At 32.7% G+C, this 19,223-nt stretch overlaps 1 protein-coding gene across 1 annotated transcript in view; it reads right to left on the reverse strand.

The window, feature by feature from the left end:
- Positions 1–17,813, reverse strand: part of COL3A1 (collagen type III alpha 1 chain) — a 38,834-nt gene extending 21,021 nt beyond the window's left edge. Inside the window, exons 1-11 of the mRNA XM_002749551.6 lie at positions 17,619–17,813; positions 7,346–7,548; positions 7,062–7,112; positions 6,523–6,636; positions 5,162–5,242; positions 3,354–3,407; positions 2,834–2,887; positions 1,967–2,020; positions 1,235–1,288; positions 1,024–1,077; positions 22–75 (exon numbers count right to left, since the gene is read on the reverse strand). Of these exons, the coding sequence (XP_002749597.1) occupies positions 22–75; positions 1,024–1,077; positions 1,235–1,288; positions 1,967–2,020; positions 2,834–2,887; positions 3,354–3,407; positions 5,162–5,242; positions 6,523–6,636; positions 7,062–7,112; positions 7,346–7,548; positions 17,619–17,697 (852 nt within the window). The 5' untranslated portion in view covers positions 17,698–17,813. The remainder of the gene's footprint in view (positions 1–21; positions 76–1,023; positions 1,078–1,234; positions 1,289–1,966; positions 2,021–2,833; positions 2,888–3,353; positions 3,408–5,161; positions 5,243–6,522; positions 6,637–7,061; positions 7,113–7,345; positions 7,549–17,618) is intronic.
- Between the last annotated feature and the right edge of the window lie 1,410 nt (positions 17,814–19,223).

Consider the following 19,223-nt stretch of genomic DNA (forward strand, 5'->3'; position numbering starts at 1 on the left):
TATAATTTTGTTGTGATTTACCTTTAAGCCAGGAGCACCTGTTTCACCCTTTTCTCCATTTCGTCCATCAAAGCCCTACAAAGTGTATAAAAATAGCAAAATTATTAAAATCCATTAATAATCTAGAATGATTGATAAAATTTACATTGAATTTTTATAATCGATCTTTATAACACTGCTTGCAAAATTAACTTAAATAATTTAAAACTTGTTTAAATGGGTTGAAGATATGTCACACTGATTTTACAGCAGGAAAATATGAACTAACTAGAAAGTGAAGTTTAGTCCTGTAAGAAAGTTGCCTTAACTATAGAGTAGCAAACATGAGTTTCATAGATTTTATTATAATTAAGGTTTTTTGTTTTTTTTGAGACTGAGTTTCGCTCTTGTTACCCAGGCTGGAGTGCAATGCCGCAATCTCGGCTCACCGCACCTCCACCTCCTGGGTTCAGGCAATTCTCCTGCCTTAGTCTCCTGAGTAGCTGGGATTACAGGCACGCACCACCACGTCCAGCTAATTTTTTTTGTATTTTTAGTAGAGACGGGGTTTCACCATGTTGACCAGGATGGTCTCAATCTCTTGACCTCGTGATCCACCCGCCTCGGCCTCCCAAAGTGCTGGGATTACAGGCGTGAGCCACCGCGCCTGGCCTATAATTAAGTTGATAGGTTTTAGGCCCAGCTGGTTGAATGTACATAAGGTGTTGAATAGAATAAAGTTGTTCAACTCAATCTATAAATCATGCTAAGTTAATAAAAAACATAATTCGTAAAAGGTTTTTATTTTTTTGATAGTGGTAGTAAGAAAACTATATATTTCAAGATTATTTTATACACCAGAAATCAACTCCTTTATTTTGCATAAAATGACTAGTTTGGTCAACAAATAAATTTTGTAAACTTAACCCAAATTAACTCATTGTCAGAATTACCTTTTTTTGGCATATAATTGTCCAGTAAAATTCATTAGGCGAGTAAAATAGCCCAGTGGGATACCTTGTAAGCAAGAGAGAAACCACTTACTCTGTGTCCTTTCATACCAGGGAATCCAGGTATTCCAGCTGGACCTTTAATACCCTAAAAATAATTAATGAAAAAATATTAATGAACCTTCAAATAGTATCACAGTCTAGCAGTAAAACACTTTCTGTTTTTAAGTTTAATTCAATTACATTACATAATAGTTTTCAAGCTAAGATTACTGCAATTAATTTATTAGATGCTGAAGACTTACTGGAGGTCCAGGCAATCCTCGCTCTCCAGGTCGTCCTGGTCTACCTGACTCTCCCTAGGTGGAGAAATAAAGAATACTAAGGCGATCATGTATGAGAAAATACATTGTAGCCAATAAGCAAAGTGATTACTTTACTTTGCATTTTTCTCATGAAGGACTGATGAAAATGGTTACCCAAGATGTACAGTTGAGATCAGCTTTCTTGGTAGAAGGTATGATCAGGGCCTTTCCCCCCTTTTATAAGCTTAAGTTGACATAAGCTTATGAAAGATAATGCAGGTGCTTCTAGTCACTGAAATAATATAGCCCTTCCTCAACCCAGTAAAAAGAATTTGCTATTGGAAATTAAAAGGGAAAGAAAGAATGCCATAGAATTGAAGGTATCTGTAAGTTCTCAAGTTCATTAAGTAGTGGTATCAATTTCATCATTAAAAGAGGCACACAGAAACACTTAATTCTCCTTCAGTTAAATAATATATTCAATGGATGAGTCATCTCAACAGTCAAAAAGCACTTTGGGGGTTTTATTTTGGAATTCCACAAATAAGATCTATCTATATGTATGTGTGCAAAGGCTGTATAGCTACTCAAAGATTATTATGAGCTAAAATGTAAGACAACAATATTTTGAATAACATTATTTTCTTCTGGGATTCTGACATAAAACAAATGCTGTTTAGAATATCCCAAGTTAAATTTTGCTGTATTCTTATTGAATTTTTAAAAACTTACATCTTTTCCAGCAGGACCAGATGGACCCATAGTACCAGGAGGTCCTGGAGGGCCCTGAAAATAAGGAAATAAAAAACAAATAGACTGGTAAGTTTTCCTGTTACAACTTATTATTAAACAGTATGTATTCCAGGAAGGAACCTCCTTTTAGAAAAAACTTTTAATGTTTTGCATAATGAAAATGATACTAAATATTATCATGATATTGATATTAAATTGAGTTAATATTATACTTCTATTATATCAACTTATTGTTAATAAAAATTAAAGCATCATTTATCTGTATTTGATATTACATGTGTGTATTTATAAATTTAAATGTATTTCTACACTTTTCGGAATATTAAACATGTTTAAATATAAAGGTACTTCCAAATTTCATGAAATATTGTATTTAAATAACTCCATTTTATTTGCTTATTTACACAGCATATCCTTCTGGAGGACTCTCTTAGATCATATGTTACTGTCTAACATATATGCATATATACATTTTGACATATGTACATATTTACATATGTAAATATATATAATTATACATATTTTTCAGTAGAGTAGATATAAGAGTGAACTGGGTGGTTACAGAAAAGTGAAATCTATATTTAATATATATAGAATGCGTATCAGCTCTGGGAAGTGGACTATTTTGACGGCTAATCATGAGGGAATTCCCTTATTAAGGAATGTCTGTAAGATGGCTAAACAATTGAAAGAGTCCAAAAGACTCGATAAAATTCTTGTTCTTATTTACACATTTAAAGATAAATGTAATCTTCATTTTGTAAGGATCTATACTTGTTCGAGAAAACAAAGGTAGGTTCCATATAGAATTATCAACTTATTAAAATAAATTTAATTGTTACTTACTGCAGGACCAGCTTGCCCAGGTTCACCAGGGGGTCCTTGGTATCCTGGAGATCCCTAGTGAGTAGAATATGTAAATATTTTAAAAGTAACAAAAATCTTCATATAATTCACTTATGTCTTGACAGTAAGAAATCAGGATTGTGAATGTAATCAGCAAAATTTTACTCCAGTTTATAAATATTGAGACCAAAATTTTTTCAGATCTGAATGAAGTTAATATATTGCATTCCATTAATTTGCATGTGATATAGCTTTTAGTTCAAAAAGAATGGTTTTGGACTAAAAGCCATATTGCATGCAAATTAACATGGTTTAATTTTACCAGGGTCTTAATTGCTAATAATTGTTGGTGGAAAGGAATTAAATATGGAATTCCACCTTTGAAGCCTTAAGCATTTTCTTGGTATGACTTCTCCAGTTAATTGGGATTATGCATGCTGGAATGGCTGAATTATAGCAGAATATACATTAATCTGATTTTTCTAACAATGAAGAAAACACCACCAATGGCTATACTTACAGGGGAACCAGGATGACCAGATGTACCAGGGGGACCGGGAGGACCTGGGGGGCCCTGAAATGTGAATTTGAATGAAAAACAAAATAAATGAATGTAAAATCCACTTTATCCATGCTTCAAAGTGATTAACACTCTTTAGGAATAATACTGGCATTGTTAAAACTGCGAACAATTATATCTCACTTTTAATAACTATTTTTGATTCATGAGATCTACAATAAAGATATTAGCAAGCAAACATTAATGAAATTCTCACTGATTTCATATAAATTGTTAATAAATGTTATAAAATGTTGTCCTGAACTCCTAAGGAGGGGAATTAAAAATTTGGAAAAATTAGTACACAATGCTATGAAAATCCCTGCAATATGAGAATTATATTGCACTGGTAAAGAAGCAATTTGTTGCTTGTCAGTCAAACTCAGTGTGGAACAATAGTTATTGTCACATTATAAATACTGTATCAGGTATCTAAAATAATAATGTAAATCAACCCTAAATCCATAATTATGTTGATATAGATATCACAGAGTTAATTGACATAGAGATTTATATGATCACACAAGAATCATCTTACATAGGACACTTGATTTATTACTGTTCCAAAATACAGATTAAACTAGAAAACCTTCAGCATGATGAAAGCAGCATGCTTCAGTTTTGTAGCATGCTGTTTCTAACTATCGATAGCAAATTTATAAAACAATAGTTTGTATATTTACATTTTCTCTTAAAAACACTTTCTGAAATGTCAATACCTGTTGACTTTAGTTTTTGTTTTTTAGTAAAAACTTTATATTTGATTAAAAATAGGATTAATAATGTGGATGGAGCTAAGTAAGACCCAACGTATACATAAATTAACATAATTTTCTTTCTGGCTTTGAAGACATACAATAGAAATCACAGTTCTTAAAATAGTCAAGATACCTAAAATTCTGTTTTTGTGATATACTTTATGTTAATGCTAAAGGTCTTCCTTTATATGTCATTTAAATCTATTGGGAAAAAATTTGTTCTCTCTAATTTTGGAAGTCATGAATATACAGCCCAATGGTCTGAGCAGCAATCCTCCTCAATAACAGAGAATCCAGTGCTATGCTTTATTTACACTTACGTACCTGTTGCCTGCAGTGAAATTATAACTTTCACTACTATTGATTCTCCTGAGAGCCTGTTCTATAACCAGGGTCATGTACATGGGCCAGTACATATTGTGCACATGTGCCCAGATTTCAATTATTTCAGTTATTTTCTTCTATCAAAACTCTAGGTCATTTACAATGATGAAAACCCTTCAGTTACAAGATGAATAGCTATTATTTAAAGTAGATAAACTTGAAGAATCAATGAATTCTGGAAGTATTTATTTTTGATTTGAGGATTGGAGGTGACACTGATTGTGGCATTTGACATTCATTATCTGAACTGTCATCTGGAAAGTAGCATTTAATGAAAGAAAAGACATAAAAGGAAGATTCTGAAGAACTTAGGTGAGAAAAAGGAAAAGTGGAAGTGAGTAACAAAATGTGATTAAAATTAGAGAATATATGAGTGTGAGACCTAAGCATGAAGGAAGATGGACCTCTGTATACCAGGTGATTATATAAAGGAGAAGTGGCAATACAGGCATAATATAAGAAAAAATGAGTTGAGATAGAAAAGCATTTTCTTTTCTGACCTTAGTAAGAATAAGCTATTTTGCACAATTCCATAAAAATACTGAATTCCTAGAAAGCAACTGTTCAAGATTTAACAAACCAGTAAGATAATAAAGCTCTAAAGTGCCGAGAAACATTTGTACATACAGCTGGCCCAGGATAGCCACCGAGTCCTCCTACTGCTACTCCAGACTTGACATCATATGAATCATACTGGGGAGAATAGTTCTGTGGCAAGGAGAGCAAACAGATATGATCATGTTAATATACAGTTCATCATTCTTTCAAAAAGCATTTAGAAGGGCAAGCAACATCTACTATCTACTGATAGATTTTTGTGTGCCAAAAGATGTGGTATGTATTAACTAATTATCTTGTTTCTCCTGTCTTTTTGTAGAATTAAACATTAGATATCCTACAGAAACATTTCGTTGTTTGATGCACCAATCTTTCCACTGTGTTCAATGTTAATTCCCCCCAATTTTTCCATTATGCTGCTATTATTTCTAAGCAGTACCTCCATCACTACAAACATAGGATCATAGACTGTTTGAGGCCAAAAGAGTCTTGAGATCATATAATACACCTTCTCATATTGAGCCAAAAAAAAAAAAAAAAAAAAAAGAACTCAAATTATTTTTCCTACAGTGAATGATACAAGTAAAATTCATATCCCCTGGATTCTGGTTAATATGACTCAAATATTCACTCAAATAAACATCTCCATAGAAAATAAGTAAAAAAATAGTAGAAAAGCTCATATGCTTATTGGATTTCTTCAAAACTTTATCCTAAGATCTAGGCCTAGAGTTAGGTTCTATTTGGTTACCAGAGTAAGAAGTTAGACAATATCCTTTGGCTCTTGCTGAATTGCTTTTTGAAAAGCACTTTTTAACCTCACAGAGATTTGTGTCATATGTTTTCTTATTTCACCTAATTCCATGCAACAGAAATTTTGTCATATTTATTTGTTTGATTGTTTTATATGCCGAGTTAGTTGGTTGCCACACCTCAGAAGAACCAAGATGTGCTCTGAAGTATTAGCAAGAGCAGTTTCATAGGCAGAAATTATCTTGTTGATTTGAGTTCAGCATGAATGTTTTTAGTTATTCAACTGCTTTTTGTCTAAACTTTTAGAGGCTTTGACATTGGTGTTACTAAGGGAATAAAGTATAGATGTAGTACTAACTGAATTATGTAGGTTAATTTTTTATAAGTTGATAGTTCACTTCTACATAATGTGTATGCTATATATCTACTGGGAAGTTGGCAAATTTTCCAAGGATATAGTAGCAATAACATTAGCATTATGAGGAAGAATGCATACTTATAGAGCAGTTAGAATAGTGCCTAATACATGAAAACACTAAATAAGGATTTATTAAATACAAAGAACCAGAGAACACATACAAAGAGCTAACAATAGGGAGATACAGCATAGAGTAAAGAAAGAAGATGAACTAGATAAGCTTTATAATGGGATTTTTAAATACTGTAATTTATTATACCTGAGGACCAGTAGGGCATGATTCACAGATTCCAGGAGGGCCAGGAGAACCAGGGGAACCTGGTTGTCCTGGAATACCAGGGTCACCATTTCTCCCAGGAATACCAGGAGGGCCCTAATAAAAAAAGAGGTAAATAGTGAAAAATCCTGGTGAATCAGAATCATTATTAGATTTTGTTTCCCTGCTTTTAATATGAGGAATAAATGTTAAGTAATACATTTTCTTCATAACACATACTTTTTAATCAAAATCTGTGAATAATTTAAGCATAATGTATTCCTTTGTATATTGACCTGTATGTTTTCTTCAAACTGATCATGGAGGTGAAGACATAATATGAATTTTGGGGAATTGAAATCTTTACATGTACAATTATGGATTCTCAGTTTGCTGTTTGGTGCCATTATTCAAATATGTGGTACTAAAGAGAATGTATGATGGACGTTCAAATCTAGAAGGGATATGAAAAGAAAAAGAGCAAGCTCTTACTAGAATTACCATTAGTATTAATTTTATTCCACTGAAGAATGTTTACTTACTGGATCTCCCTTTGGGCCTTGAGGTCCTTGGCCATTAGGAGGGCGAGTAGGCTAATAAATGGAAAAGAAACAATTTAAAATAGGCACAGAATTTGCACATTATTTCTTAACCCAGATTCTAACCAATCCTTATTTCTAAATTGAAATGTCTACTTTTTACTTGGAATGCCAACATGGCTGTTTGACAGACATGACTTTCATTTCCTTTAGGCTCCTATGACATAGGAAGTATTCATGTGTCTAAATATGAATATTGAAGATATACAGTTTATCTTTAAACTCACAGCAGTTGGAGGCTGTGGGCAAACTGCGCAACATTCTCCAAATGGAATTTCTGGGTTGGGGCAGTCTAATTCCTGATCGTCACATATTATGTCGTCGCAGAGAACGGATCCTGAGTCACAGACACATATTTGGCATGGTTCTGGCTTCCAGACATCTCGATCCGCATAGGTCTGGCCAAGATGGGAACATCCTCCTTCGACAGCTGAAAATCAAGTTAGAAGACATGAAGTTCCCTCAGGTTTTGCTGAAATGTGATTTTTGTTACCCTGTCAGGACTACTAATTAACAATAGCCAAACTTGAGATGGTTTGAAACAAATAATTTCTTCCTTTCATTAGAATATTATATTTTCCCTCCATAATTTGCTAAGTAGCAAGCAGTTAATTAAAATATCATATCTGCTTATTAACATAAAATTGGCACACCATAGTCAATTTTCCTTAATGCCAGCAGGTATTTTAATTTCATTTATAGTAAGATTTAACATCAATGTATATCACACAATATTTAAACATGTATGTATTAATTGCACCGTTGGAAATAAGCTTTTCTACCCAATTGCTATTCTTTGCTTTAACAGCAGATGGGAGCATCAAACTAAACTAAAAAGATGGTTTTGTCACTAACTCTGAAGACTTTCTGGATTTTATTAACCTCGTAGAGAAATTCAGGGGAAAACTGAGCTAATTTTGGCACCATAAAACTTCACCAGATTTTCCTGGAAAAAGCTTTAACAGAACTTATTGTGTGTATTGAATGTCACTGTTAGCTCTGTTTGGCATTAGTAGGTCAACATGATATGACATAATATACTGTATATCCCATATGGATGGAAAGTCATTTCCAAATCACCAAAAAGAAAAAACCATGATGCTTTAAAAATAAATATTGGCAAGGAATATGTAAAAATAACAGGGAAAACATGAATCACAACCATCTGTATTTGTGGCTTGAAATGTTAAAAAATTTGCTTCAACCAAAATTTTAGACTTGCTTCATAATTATATGCAAGGTACTGAAATTTCAGCAGCTATTAACAATGAATCAGCTTAGGAATTGCCAAAACAAAACCTGGTCTCAATTCTTAAAGCATTAGCTGTGGATTCTGCTTAAATACAACTTTAGTTCTTGATAATTAGTGTGATAGTTTGCCAGTAATTGAGTGCATAAATAATAAGTCTCTAAGCATCTGCAAAAATTGTTGCAAACAACAAATGATGTTCTGTTCAGTAATTTATATTTTTGTGAGACAGCGAAACTTTTATTTCTCAAAGCCATGATTGCTAAAATGTCTACTGAAGGAGGGCTGCTTCTGGGTAGGCAAGTAGTTCAAAAGTACTTTTTACTACCTAGTGGTCAAGAGGCCTTTCAGTGTTCCTGAGATTTTTCCATCTGGGCACTACGTGCATCCACAAAGATTACCTTTTCAAATTCTTGTTTCTGTATTATCTCTCTATCTGGGGAAATAATAATTTAGGTTCATATTTAAATAAGTTGAAATGTTTAGCTGATTTACTAAATGTTAACCAAAAAGAATTTCAAAGCCTAGACTCTAGAGAGTACTGAAATTGCTTTCCCCTTTCATTTCCATTTTTGTGTTCTGATACAAATTTAACGATATTATACAACACACTTGATCTATTCGAGAAGTTTAACAAAATCCATTCTTTCTTCGTGTTACAATTTCGCAATGTAGTTTACAACTACTGAAGGAAAGCTTCATTTTTTAATTGCAATTTTAGGTAGGCAAGTAATTTGTTTATTTTAAAAAGTTATTCTAATTCCTCCCTTATGCTTGAAACACATACATAAAAACGTGGGCTATATTTTCTATATACATTTCCTAAGCTTTTAAAGGAGCATTTCTTAATTCTTAGTGAATCTAAAAGCTGAACACCGAAAAGCTTGTCTCAGTGCAAATGAAGTAGGCCTGTTTGAATGGTGTTATGGAAAATATATTTAAGAGAAGAACAAACAATCATTTACACATGGGTGTGAACACCAATAACATAGGAGGGTCAATCTTTAAACTCATTTGTTCTCTAGACAGAAGTGGCATCTTATATTTAAGTCCTAAGTTCACCAGTTTACAGAAAACGTCTGAAGATTTGGGGTTGGAAGATTGTGAAGTGAAATTACATGGAACACATGCCTCGCATTGGTACTTTTTCTTAAAATGAACCACTTAAAATTTCTCTCTAAATCAACTTTATGTGAAATGTTCCTACAGATTAGTTTCAACTGAAGATTTTCCCATTAATATATATTTTAAGCCCTCCCAGATCCATCCTCAAAAACATGGTTAGATTGTACTGATGATTCTTTGAGCTCTTTGCCTCTGGATCAGGAATATCTTTTTACATTTAATACAGCATGTGGGTTACAAAAAGCAACTCTTAAATACTAAAGGCATATTAAAGACAAATGAGGATAATAGTTAAAGTTACGGTCAAACATTTCCTATTTTAAATATCTTCTATATGTTCTTGATCTACCTAGAAATTAACATAAATACTTTCCCCTCCTATATATTCATCCTTCTATGTTTATGTCTCATTAAGGCTGTCCTCACATCATTAGAAATACAGTACTGTCCATTTGTTCTGCTAATTATTAAATAAATGAGCACAATGTTGACATTAAAATTGTAAATGAATTTGTTAAAATAGGGTTAAACTCAATGTTATAAAAATTTAAGTAGTAATTTAGCTTATTGTTTCCAAATTTTATTAGAAACATATCATAGTACTTTTTAAAAACACAGAGGTCTCAATATAAAGATTGTTTTAGTGCAATTTAAAACATTGTCATATTCTTAAGGTATTTTTTCCCTCCTGACCTGCACATGACAGTCAACATGGTGTGTGCATACTTTGTTTTACTTTAGAAAGTCATATTGTTTTAAGTAAAAAATGAAAAGAGAGTTGGAATGCTTAAAAAATAAAAATTAATGCTGCTTTGTTTATTGCCATAACTATTTCACAGTCACTTGAAATAAATTTGGCTCTCCTGAAAAGTCAGTTCCTGTAAAAACTTGCAGCTGAAAATTAGGCCTTTCTGTGTTTTTCAAACTTATTTACCTTTGCTGAAAAAATAGAGGTTTGTGTAGCTTGCTTTATTATCCTATGCATGACAAAATATGGTTAGTAATATATTCTACTGAAAGCAAAACCTCTTAGACTGGTGTTTCATGGACCTTAGTTTAATACCTGATAATATGTGGGAAAATTATGGCAAAGTCAAGGAAGAAAATGTTTTGTTTCAAGAGGAATAAAAATGTTCTAGTTAGCCATTTGCAACATTTAGAAATAGAATAGAAAATGGGATTCAGAAATAAGTCATCTCATATTATTCTCTTCATTTCTTAGATATCTGTATTCAGAGTAGCTTTGGTAAAAAATAAGTTTATTTTTTCCCAAAAAGATTAAATAAAAGGCAAATGATTTCATTTTACTATTGGAAAGTTATGGATTTTCCAATTACTTCCTTTATTTTTGTTGTTTTAACTAAATCTCTCTGCTCCAATCTGTAATTAATTTTAAACTCCATCTCCCATGTCATTTGGTGTTTCTATTCCCTACTACAGAGTAAATTCTGAAAGAAATTTACTTGTGATCACACAAGCAAGGCATTAGACTCAATCATCTCCTTGCTGGGATCTATAACATAAAACATATTGAAGCTATCACATGACTTAAACCACTCTTAGCTCTTTCCTAGTTTTCTCTTTTGGAATTTTAGAGAAAAATAAAGCCACATAACATAATTTTATATTTTTAGATGTGCGTAAAGCTTACTTTTTTGTGATTTTTGTTTCTATTCTTTATGTTAAATCATGCTGACTTGAAGAAATCATACTGTTAGGACCAAAAAAAATGCAATTTATGTTTATCTTAATACTATTTTTGGAGCAATTATATTATCACCTAAAGCATCTAATAAAATTGTTAATTCGGCTTAAATAGAAAGTGAATATTTTTTCCTTTTCTCTTTTTGCTGACCCTTTTATGAGAAAAGGTGTTCTTTAATCTTAAAATCTAAGAATCACAGATATGATATATAAATTATCATAATTTATTTTTATTGCTTTAGAAAGCTGATTATTTTGTACATGTGGGTTGCTGGAGTTCATATAGTTTCCAATTGAAACATGTTTGGTTTGGCTTTTAAATGATGCTGTTTTAAAAAAAATGAAACTGTTTGAAAAATATAAATTTTAATAAAATATTTTTTTCTGTGGCTTATGTATCTGTTAGAGTATCTTAAAATATGTTAGATGACTTAACAAAAAGGACTATGAAGAAAATATCTGTAGACATTCTAGCTGAATGATTTTAATATAAAGGCATTGTTTTGCATCATCAAAAAATATTCTATTTATTCTTGCTGTCTCCAGGAAAGGTAAATTGATAAATTAGCATTTGTAGATATTTTCTTGTTTCATATTTTATAAATATATGATTTTTCAATCTTCAATTAGAAATTTCCTTTAAGTTGATTAGTATTGTATTATGTTAAAATAACATAATTAGATAATTAGAAAATTTATAGTATCATATATCTAACGACCAACAACTGCATATGTAATAAAATCTGCTTAGGGTCCAATTATAAAAACATTGAAGAGAATATATTCTACTTATTACAGTTGGAAAATAACTTTAAATTTTATATTCTTATAAATAAAATTTTACATTTCACCATCCTTATCACTGAGTTACTAAGTACTTTAATTTCTTCCTTCATTTTATTTGCCAGTGTTAGTAAAACTAGTGGTAGGCAGAGCTTGTATAGTACCTTCTGTCTTGTAGGAACTGGTCTGAGTACTTTGCATATCTATTTTGCTTCATACTCCCAAAGGCCCTGTGAGCTTAGAGCTGTCATAATCCTAATTTTACAGATGAGGAATCCAAACCATAGAAACATTAAGTAATTTTCCCAAGGTTACACAGTCAGGGTAAAAAAGAAGATTTGAGTGTAAGAAGGCTTTCTCTAAATTTGATACTCTTAATTACTGCATTCTATTTTCTTTCTGCTGTTTCAAAACTGAGTACGATTAAAGAGGCCAACTTCAAAGCTCTGTCCTATGTGATTTTTTTTTTGTCCCTGCAAGGTTAAAATCTGAGTCTAGATAGGGGTATTTTTAAGGAAAACAGTTCTCTGCAAAGTATCTTTTCTATCTGGCCTCAAAACAGAAAGATGCCATTTGGAGTTAAATTCTCCTGTTTATTTTCTCTTGACCTTATAAGGAAGGGTTATATCTCTAAAGCCACCCTGATGACATCCAGACCACCAACAAAATAAATGTGTGATTCAGAAACACAGCATATGTTTTGCTATATACACAGAAGTAAGATTCTAATAACAATAATACCAGACAGACAAGACTTCTGGATCCAATGCAAAAATATGTTTAAGATGTCTCATTAGTACCCATTTTTCAGAAAATATAGTTATTAAATGATTCATATTAATGCATATCTATGTTCGTTAGATATTTTCGTTGAATGAAACTTGAAAGTTGTGAATATGTTATGCAACTCCAAAGAGTATTTCTATGATTTTAATTTACTTGATAAATGCAGTCTCTGTCATCCTCCAATGTCAAATACTACAGAGAAACAGTTTCAGAAAAAATATACGCTATTTTACTGAAGCAGTACTTTCTCAATATTAGTTTTCGAGGCAAATTTAACTTTTAATAATTTCTAGATCTTTTCTCTTATATGTTTATATCTTTTGGACATTTTGACTTATCTTCTTTCAATGTTTCATTTTGTCCGTTAAGACTACATTTTAAACAGCAGTGCTTGACCTCAGTCATGGAAAAAAACAAGGGTTTTATTAGTTAATCTGAAAGGAATCCACTTCTGCTGTGTTTTCATTAGACACAGACTGAAATTTTAGTGGTTAATGTAACTCCCCAAACTGCAGTTCACAAATGATTTATGTAAGAGTAGCTATCTCATTTTTTCCGTTGTCATCTTGACATGAAACAGGCAAAGCTTCCCCTTTGAAAAGTCTGGATAGTTGTTTTACACTATATGACTTTTTTTTTTTGAGTGTGGAAACAATGAGATTGAGCTTTTTTTCCTAGGGAAAACTGTTTTACAAGAAACAGTTCACTGAGAGGGTTCCAGAAAGTTATTGTAGACCTGGAAACTTTACAACTGTTCCTCATGTCCAGCAAAAGCAATAACATCTTTCATCTTTAAAGCTTTAATTCTTAAGCAATCTACTTTAATCACTTCAAGACGGTGATATCACTAGATGTTACAAAATAAAAAAGCTGGGCTACATAATTTTTGGAACTCTGCACCAAAGAAGCCATTCACAATGGAAACCGTGGATGTTTCGGTAGATGGCACTCCTTTCTCTGAGTGACAACTCAAGGTCCAGCATATGATTGTAGATGTAGAACAGGGATTTCCTGAGGAGCTGTCCTTTAGCCTCAACTATAATCCTGGCAAACTCAACAGCCACTCATTCTTGATTTGATTTCTTTTTAAAAAGAAGCCTGTAGATAAGACATCAATCCAGGAATCTGAATTAGTTAAAAGGCATTTAATCACACAGTCTTTCCTTCTTTCCCAGAATTGTTCCAGTGCCTTTGCTTTCTTTTCTTATAATGCTGAAATGTTTAATTCTAGAATTTAATAAAAATATCTTTTTATGTATAGGTCTTTAGATCATCTAAAGAATATTCAAGGCCGGGCGTGGTGGCTCAAGCCTGTAATCCCAGCACTTTGGGAGGCCGAGGCGGGAGGATCACGAGGTCAAGAGATCGAGACCATCCTGGTCAATATGGTGAAACCCCGTCTCTACTAAAAATACAAAAAAATTAGAGGGGCATGGTGGCGTGTGCCTGTAATCCCAGCTACTCAGGAGGCTGAGGCAGGAGAATTGCCTGAACCCAGGAGGTGGAGGTTGCGGTGAGCCGAGATTGTGCCATTGCACTCCAGCCTGGGTAACAAGAGCGAAACTCCATCTCAAAAAAAAAAAAAAAAAAAAAAAAAAAAGAGTATTCAACATCAGAACATCAGGTGATCTAAAGGCCTATACATAAATAGACAGTTTTGAAAATCCTAACTTTTCAAAGCTCAGGTAAGGAAATGCAAGGTATCATGGACACAAAAACATGAAATTTTGTATTATAATACTTTATTTACTCACATGGAACTGATAATTTCTTTTAATTTCTCTGTCATTTTCTAGTTTTGTCATCTCAAATGAAGCACTGATCCATGTTAGATGACCGGCCCTGAGATATGTGAGCAAGGATGCATCCTCTCCCCTTAAAAGTACAATTGTCTCTAAATTTATGCTTCATTTTTCTGTTAGTTTAGTATGTTTAATTGCAGGGACAAACACAAAGCAGAAATCGCGAATGTTACTTGATCAAGTTACAAATTCTCTCTTAAAGCATAGTGAAAGATAGATTCTCATGATCTCTAATAAGAAACTGATTCTCTGAGTTTATTTATAGTTTTAAAATTTGAAAACAGCTAAAAACCCACAGTTCACTTTACTGGAATTATCACTATAGCAAAATATACAAACTCAAATATTGGTACACATTTAATTAAAATAAAGTTTGTTTTTGTTCAAATGAAGTAATATTACTTAGTAACAGCTGTCTATAATTAATCTAGCAAATAGTGAATAAAATACTTATGTCAAATAAAAAATACTTATGTCATATCAGAGATATGAAAAATATTTTAAAAATCGTCATATGTGGAATTTTTTAATAGCCATAACATTTAAGCTAATTTCCAAACAGTCTCTGAATATTGTTACCATTGTGTTTTTGTGTCAGTATGTGTGTTTATATTATTTTATCTATAATATACTAATTTCCTTAGGAAAGCAGTGTTAACATTCAAAATTCATGCATGTTATTTTTTTAAAGCACATTATAAACTACTGAAGCCAGCTATGTAACATTAATATTGGCATTCGTCATGTAAATGGTAACCTGGCTTGTCAGCCACTAGGTGACGCATCTTTGCACTTAAAATTTGGCATGTTTAAAAACTACAGGAAATATAAAACAGACCATGTTTCTCCATTGGTGAAATAAAACACACGAATTAAATGCAACTTTCACAAATTTGTAAAAAGACCAAAATTCTTTTTGAGGACTTATGTTCCAGAAATTTCCTGTGTGTGAACTAGAAGTGAGTGTCCATTAGAGCTGTGCTGTCTCTGAAGTTATGAGGGCATATATAAGAAACCCCCAGCCCAGAAATTTATGACAGTTCCCAGGATGCTGTATATTTAGATACCTCCTGTAACTTTTCCAAAGCTTATCTACTCACACAATTTTCTTGTAAAACCCATAGGAAACATAAGATGTACTGTCTTAAATCACTGAAACTTTACTTTTATTCATGACAAAACAAAAATTGGCTGAACAAGATCTCTTTCAACTCTTTTTGAGCTTAAGAGCACACAAACACATCAGCAAAATTTTATACTTATTGTTTTTTGCATCTAAAGAGAAAAAGGAAAATAAATAGAGCTTAATGTGATGTCAAGGTACTGGAAGTATCAAACACTCCCCCTCTAAAGTTGGATTGGGAAGAAAAATAGCTTCTTTTTATAGTGATTATAAAAAGTTTGTAACCACTAGGCAACTACAAATGTGTTGCAATTTTTTGAGCTAAAATCCCAAATTTCGTAGTCTTCTCAATAAATGGGTGGTGGGGGATAGCAGTCATTTGTTATCCTAAGAAAGGGCTGGGAGTTGTGGCATCTTCTGGGAGGAGCAAGATAGAAAAAAGGGGAAAGGAATAAGAAAGGAAGAAGGATTGAGAGTTCTGGGGAAAGAAAGGGTGAGGAGGCAAGCAGAGAGAGAACTGAAAAAAGAAATGGAGACATAAGGAGGCCATATGGGTAGTAGAGAGGGAGCAACAGGCAGGGAAGACAGAGGAGGAGTAGAGAATGGGCTTGCCTAGGAAGGGGTGGGGTGATGAGTGAAGAGGACTCTAAAGGAGCCAAAAGGGGTGGAGAGACATAAGGAGGAGGGAAAGGGAAGGAGAGGAGGGGTAAGGAGGAGAAGAAATGAAGGGAACAAGGAATATGGGTGTTTCTTTTCTTTTGTGTCCATGGGCTGAAGGTAGCTAAAGACATTTCATCATATATCTACCCCTTCCCCCCTACATTCATTTACATGTATTACTTGTAAGGACAACAAAGATTTGATATTACAGACAAATTTTCATGCAATTTCTTTGCAAAATCTATAGTTTTAAATGTAACCATGTTTAGTTATGTGCAATAAAAATTCTCTAATAAGTTCTCCTTTTTTTACATTTAACACGTAATTATTTATTTCTATGGAAGTTTGTATTCCAATTTGTTCAGTGTTTTCATGACTATGGTAAATAAAATAATATTCTTACATAAATAATGAGACAAATGTGTTTTTTGGAGAAAATAGAATATAAAAAACATTACATGGGATTATTAAAAAATACAGCAAAACAGCTTTCTGAAGTCAAACAGTATTAGTATCTTTACCTTGTTTGTAGAAAAGTCAAAACTCCTGTTGAAAACATTTTTTAAAAAGGATTTTCTTAATTAGTGGGAATGCAGTTAAAATGTAGAATATGTGGAAAATATTAGTCCCTTAACAACAAGCTACTAGAAAATATGAATTAATCAGTCATTCTTGAAACAGAATAAAACAGGAATAATAAAATATTTTAGCAGTTTGATCCCTCTGAAGAACATTTATAGATATCTTGTTGCCATTTTACAGAAATATATTCGATGATTCTGAATGCATAGTACTTTCCTTTAGACTGTTCTTAATCCATGCTATTTGAAATGCAGTCTTATTTAGAAAACAATGTTCAATATTTTAGCCTTACAAAGAATCTAGCAGACAAAGAGGAACATAAAATTATCACAAGAGAGCAGTAACTTCCAGACTGCCTGGGGAAGCATTCCAAGATGTTAACAATCCAGGAGGGAAAATTTTTAAAGCCATTTTTAAAAGTTTCCAGTGCCTTTAACATGAAAAGAAGTTAGTACAAGAACATCTTTTCTTAAACAACCACAGAACTTTTAAATACACACGTAACATAGTACTATTATTTTTCAACAAATGTGAAAAGCACAGTCATGGTCAGTTCAATGTTTCACAATTAGGAGCTTATAGAGAAAATTATTTTTAATTAGGCAGCTGGTATTCCCTTTTATACCCTTCTTTGTGTGGAGAAGACAAAAATCCCATAAAGTTTCTTGAAATCAGTACCTACTCACCTTCCTGTTGTGCCAAAATAACAGTGGGATGAAGCAGAGCAAGAAGTAGCCAGCTCCCCTTTTGCACAAAGCTCATCATGTCTAAATATCAGACATGAGACTCTTTGTGCAAAAAGGAGAAAAGAAAAGCAGTTCAAAGTAGCACCATCAGTTGTTCCCTGCGCTTCAGCACCGGGCCCGTCATAAAACTCAGCCACTGAGATTCCTTTGCTTTTGCCTTAAATAGGAAAAAGTTTGGCTTCTCTCACTTTCCAGCCCCTTTCTGAAATATGAGAGCCGCACCCATCCCCTCAGCAGTAAAAGAAATGATAAATATTTCTTTTTCCCTTATAGAACACACAACCCACAGCAAGAAAAAAAGTACATCTGGAGTTTGTATGCATCTGCTTATGTAAAAGTTCATTACATATTTCACTCTTACATATACATATATGTTTGTATAACTTAGGAATGTATATAGAAATGCTCTGCCTTATGTTTTAATGTATAATTTAAATGTATATATTTTTATTTTTCCTTATAAAGTTAACAACTGCATAATTTTGAATAGTTGTTTGATGCCCATTTCTCCGGTAGGTCTAATTTGCAGACCTGATCTTCCCAGAAGATTTTTATGTTGGGATTTTGCCAGAATTAACCCTAGCTCAATTTAAATAGGAAACTGTAAGAGATTCACTGAAATATAAAAGCCTCCGTTTGCCCCTTCGACTCATCCACCCACCCTGGTCCCAGAAGTTAGGTTTCAGGCAAATGTCAAAAGACAAAGTATTTGAGCTATGTTTGAATGGCTTCCTGAAAGTTAGATACTTATCTATAGCTGTTTCCATTTCTCACAAATTTCTTTAGCAAGCTAGAGTGCTTTCTTGTGAGATTTCCAATTTTTATGTTGCCTGGGAAAGATAGAACAGATTTTTCTAGAGAAAAATTCAGCCTTCTCATGACATAACTTTTTACGAAACTGGAAGAGAAAGAGTTTATCACATAGAATAGCAAAAGAGTACCAGAGAAAGTTATCATTTTTTCTCTGTATTACTCTGAAGATTAGTATAAATATTTCTAATTTAGACTTTCATGTGTATACTTTCCAGATCCTCATCCACAAAACTTTCCAATGCATTTCAGGATCTATCTAAGCAGTAATTTTTGTGTCATATTTGAAAGAGGGGCAAATACCATTTATAGGTCTTTGATAAATCTCTGCAGGAAAAATATGCTTGTCCAAAGTATAAGGATGTATCTGGCAATGGAGATATTTCTTTATACTCTAATCATAAGTTCATAGTTACCTATCTCTTTATACTCTAAGCATAAGTTCATCTATCTCTATAATCTACAGTGAACATTTCAATAGTAATTGAGGTAACTTGAACGAATTTTCTCCATGTTAACCTAAACATGCTCATCTCTATGCCTGTGCACATGAAATTATCCCAATTTTACATCTGTTCATGGAAGTCACTTTCTCATGCCTCAATGCAAAACCTTGCTCCTTAAGTAAATTACCTCCTTTAAACTTATTTTCATCTTTCTTTTTCTTCCAATTTGTGTTACTCAATTTTCACTCAACTCATGTCATATGTACATTCCCAGACTTACATAAATCCT

The sequence above is a fragment of the Callithrix jacchus genome, chromosome 6, assembly GCF_049354715.1.
Source record: "Callithrix jacchus isolate 240 chromosome 6, calJac240_pri, whole genome shotgun sequence".
Classification (NCBI taxonomy): domain Eukaryota; kingdom Metazoa; phylum Chordata; class Mammalia; order Primates; family Cebidae; genus Callithrix; species Callithrix jacchus.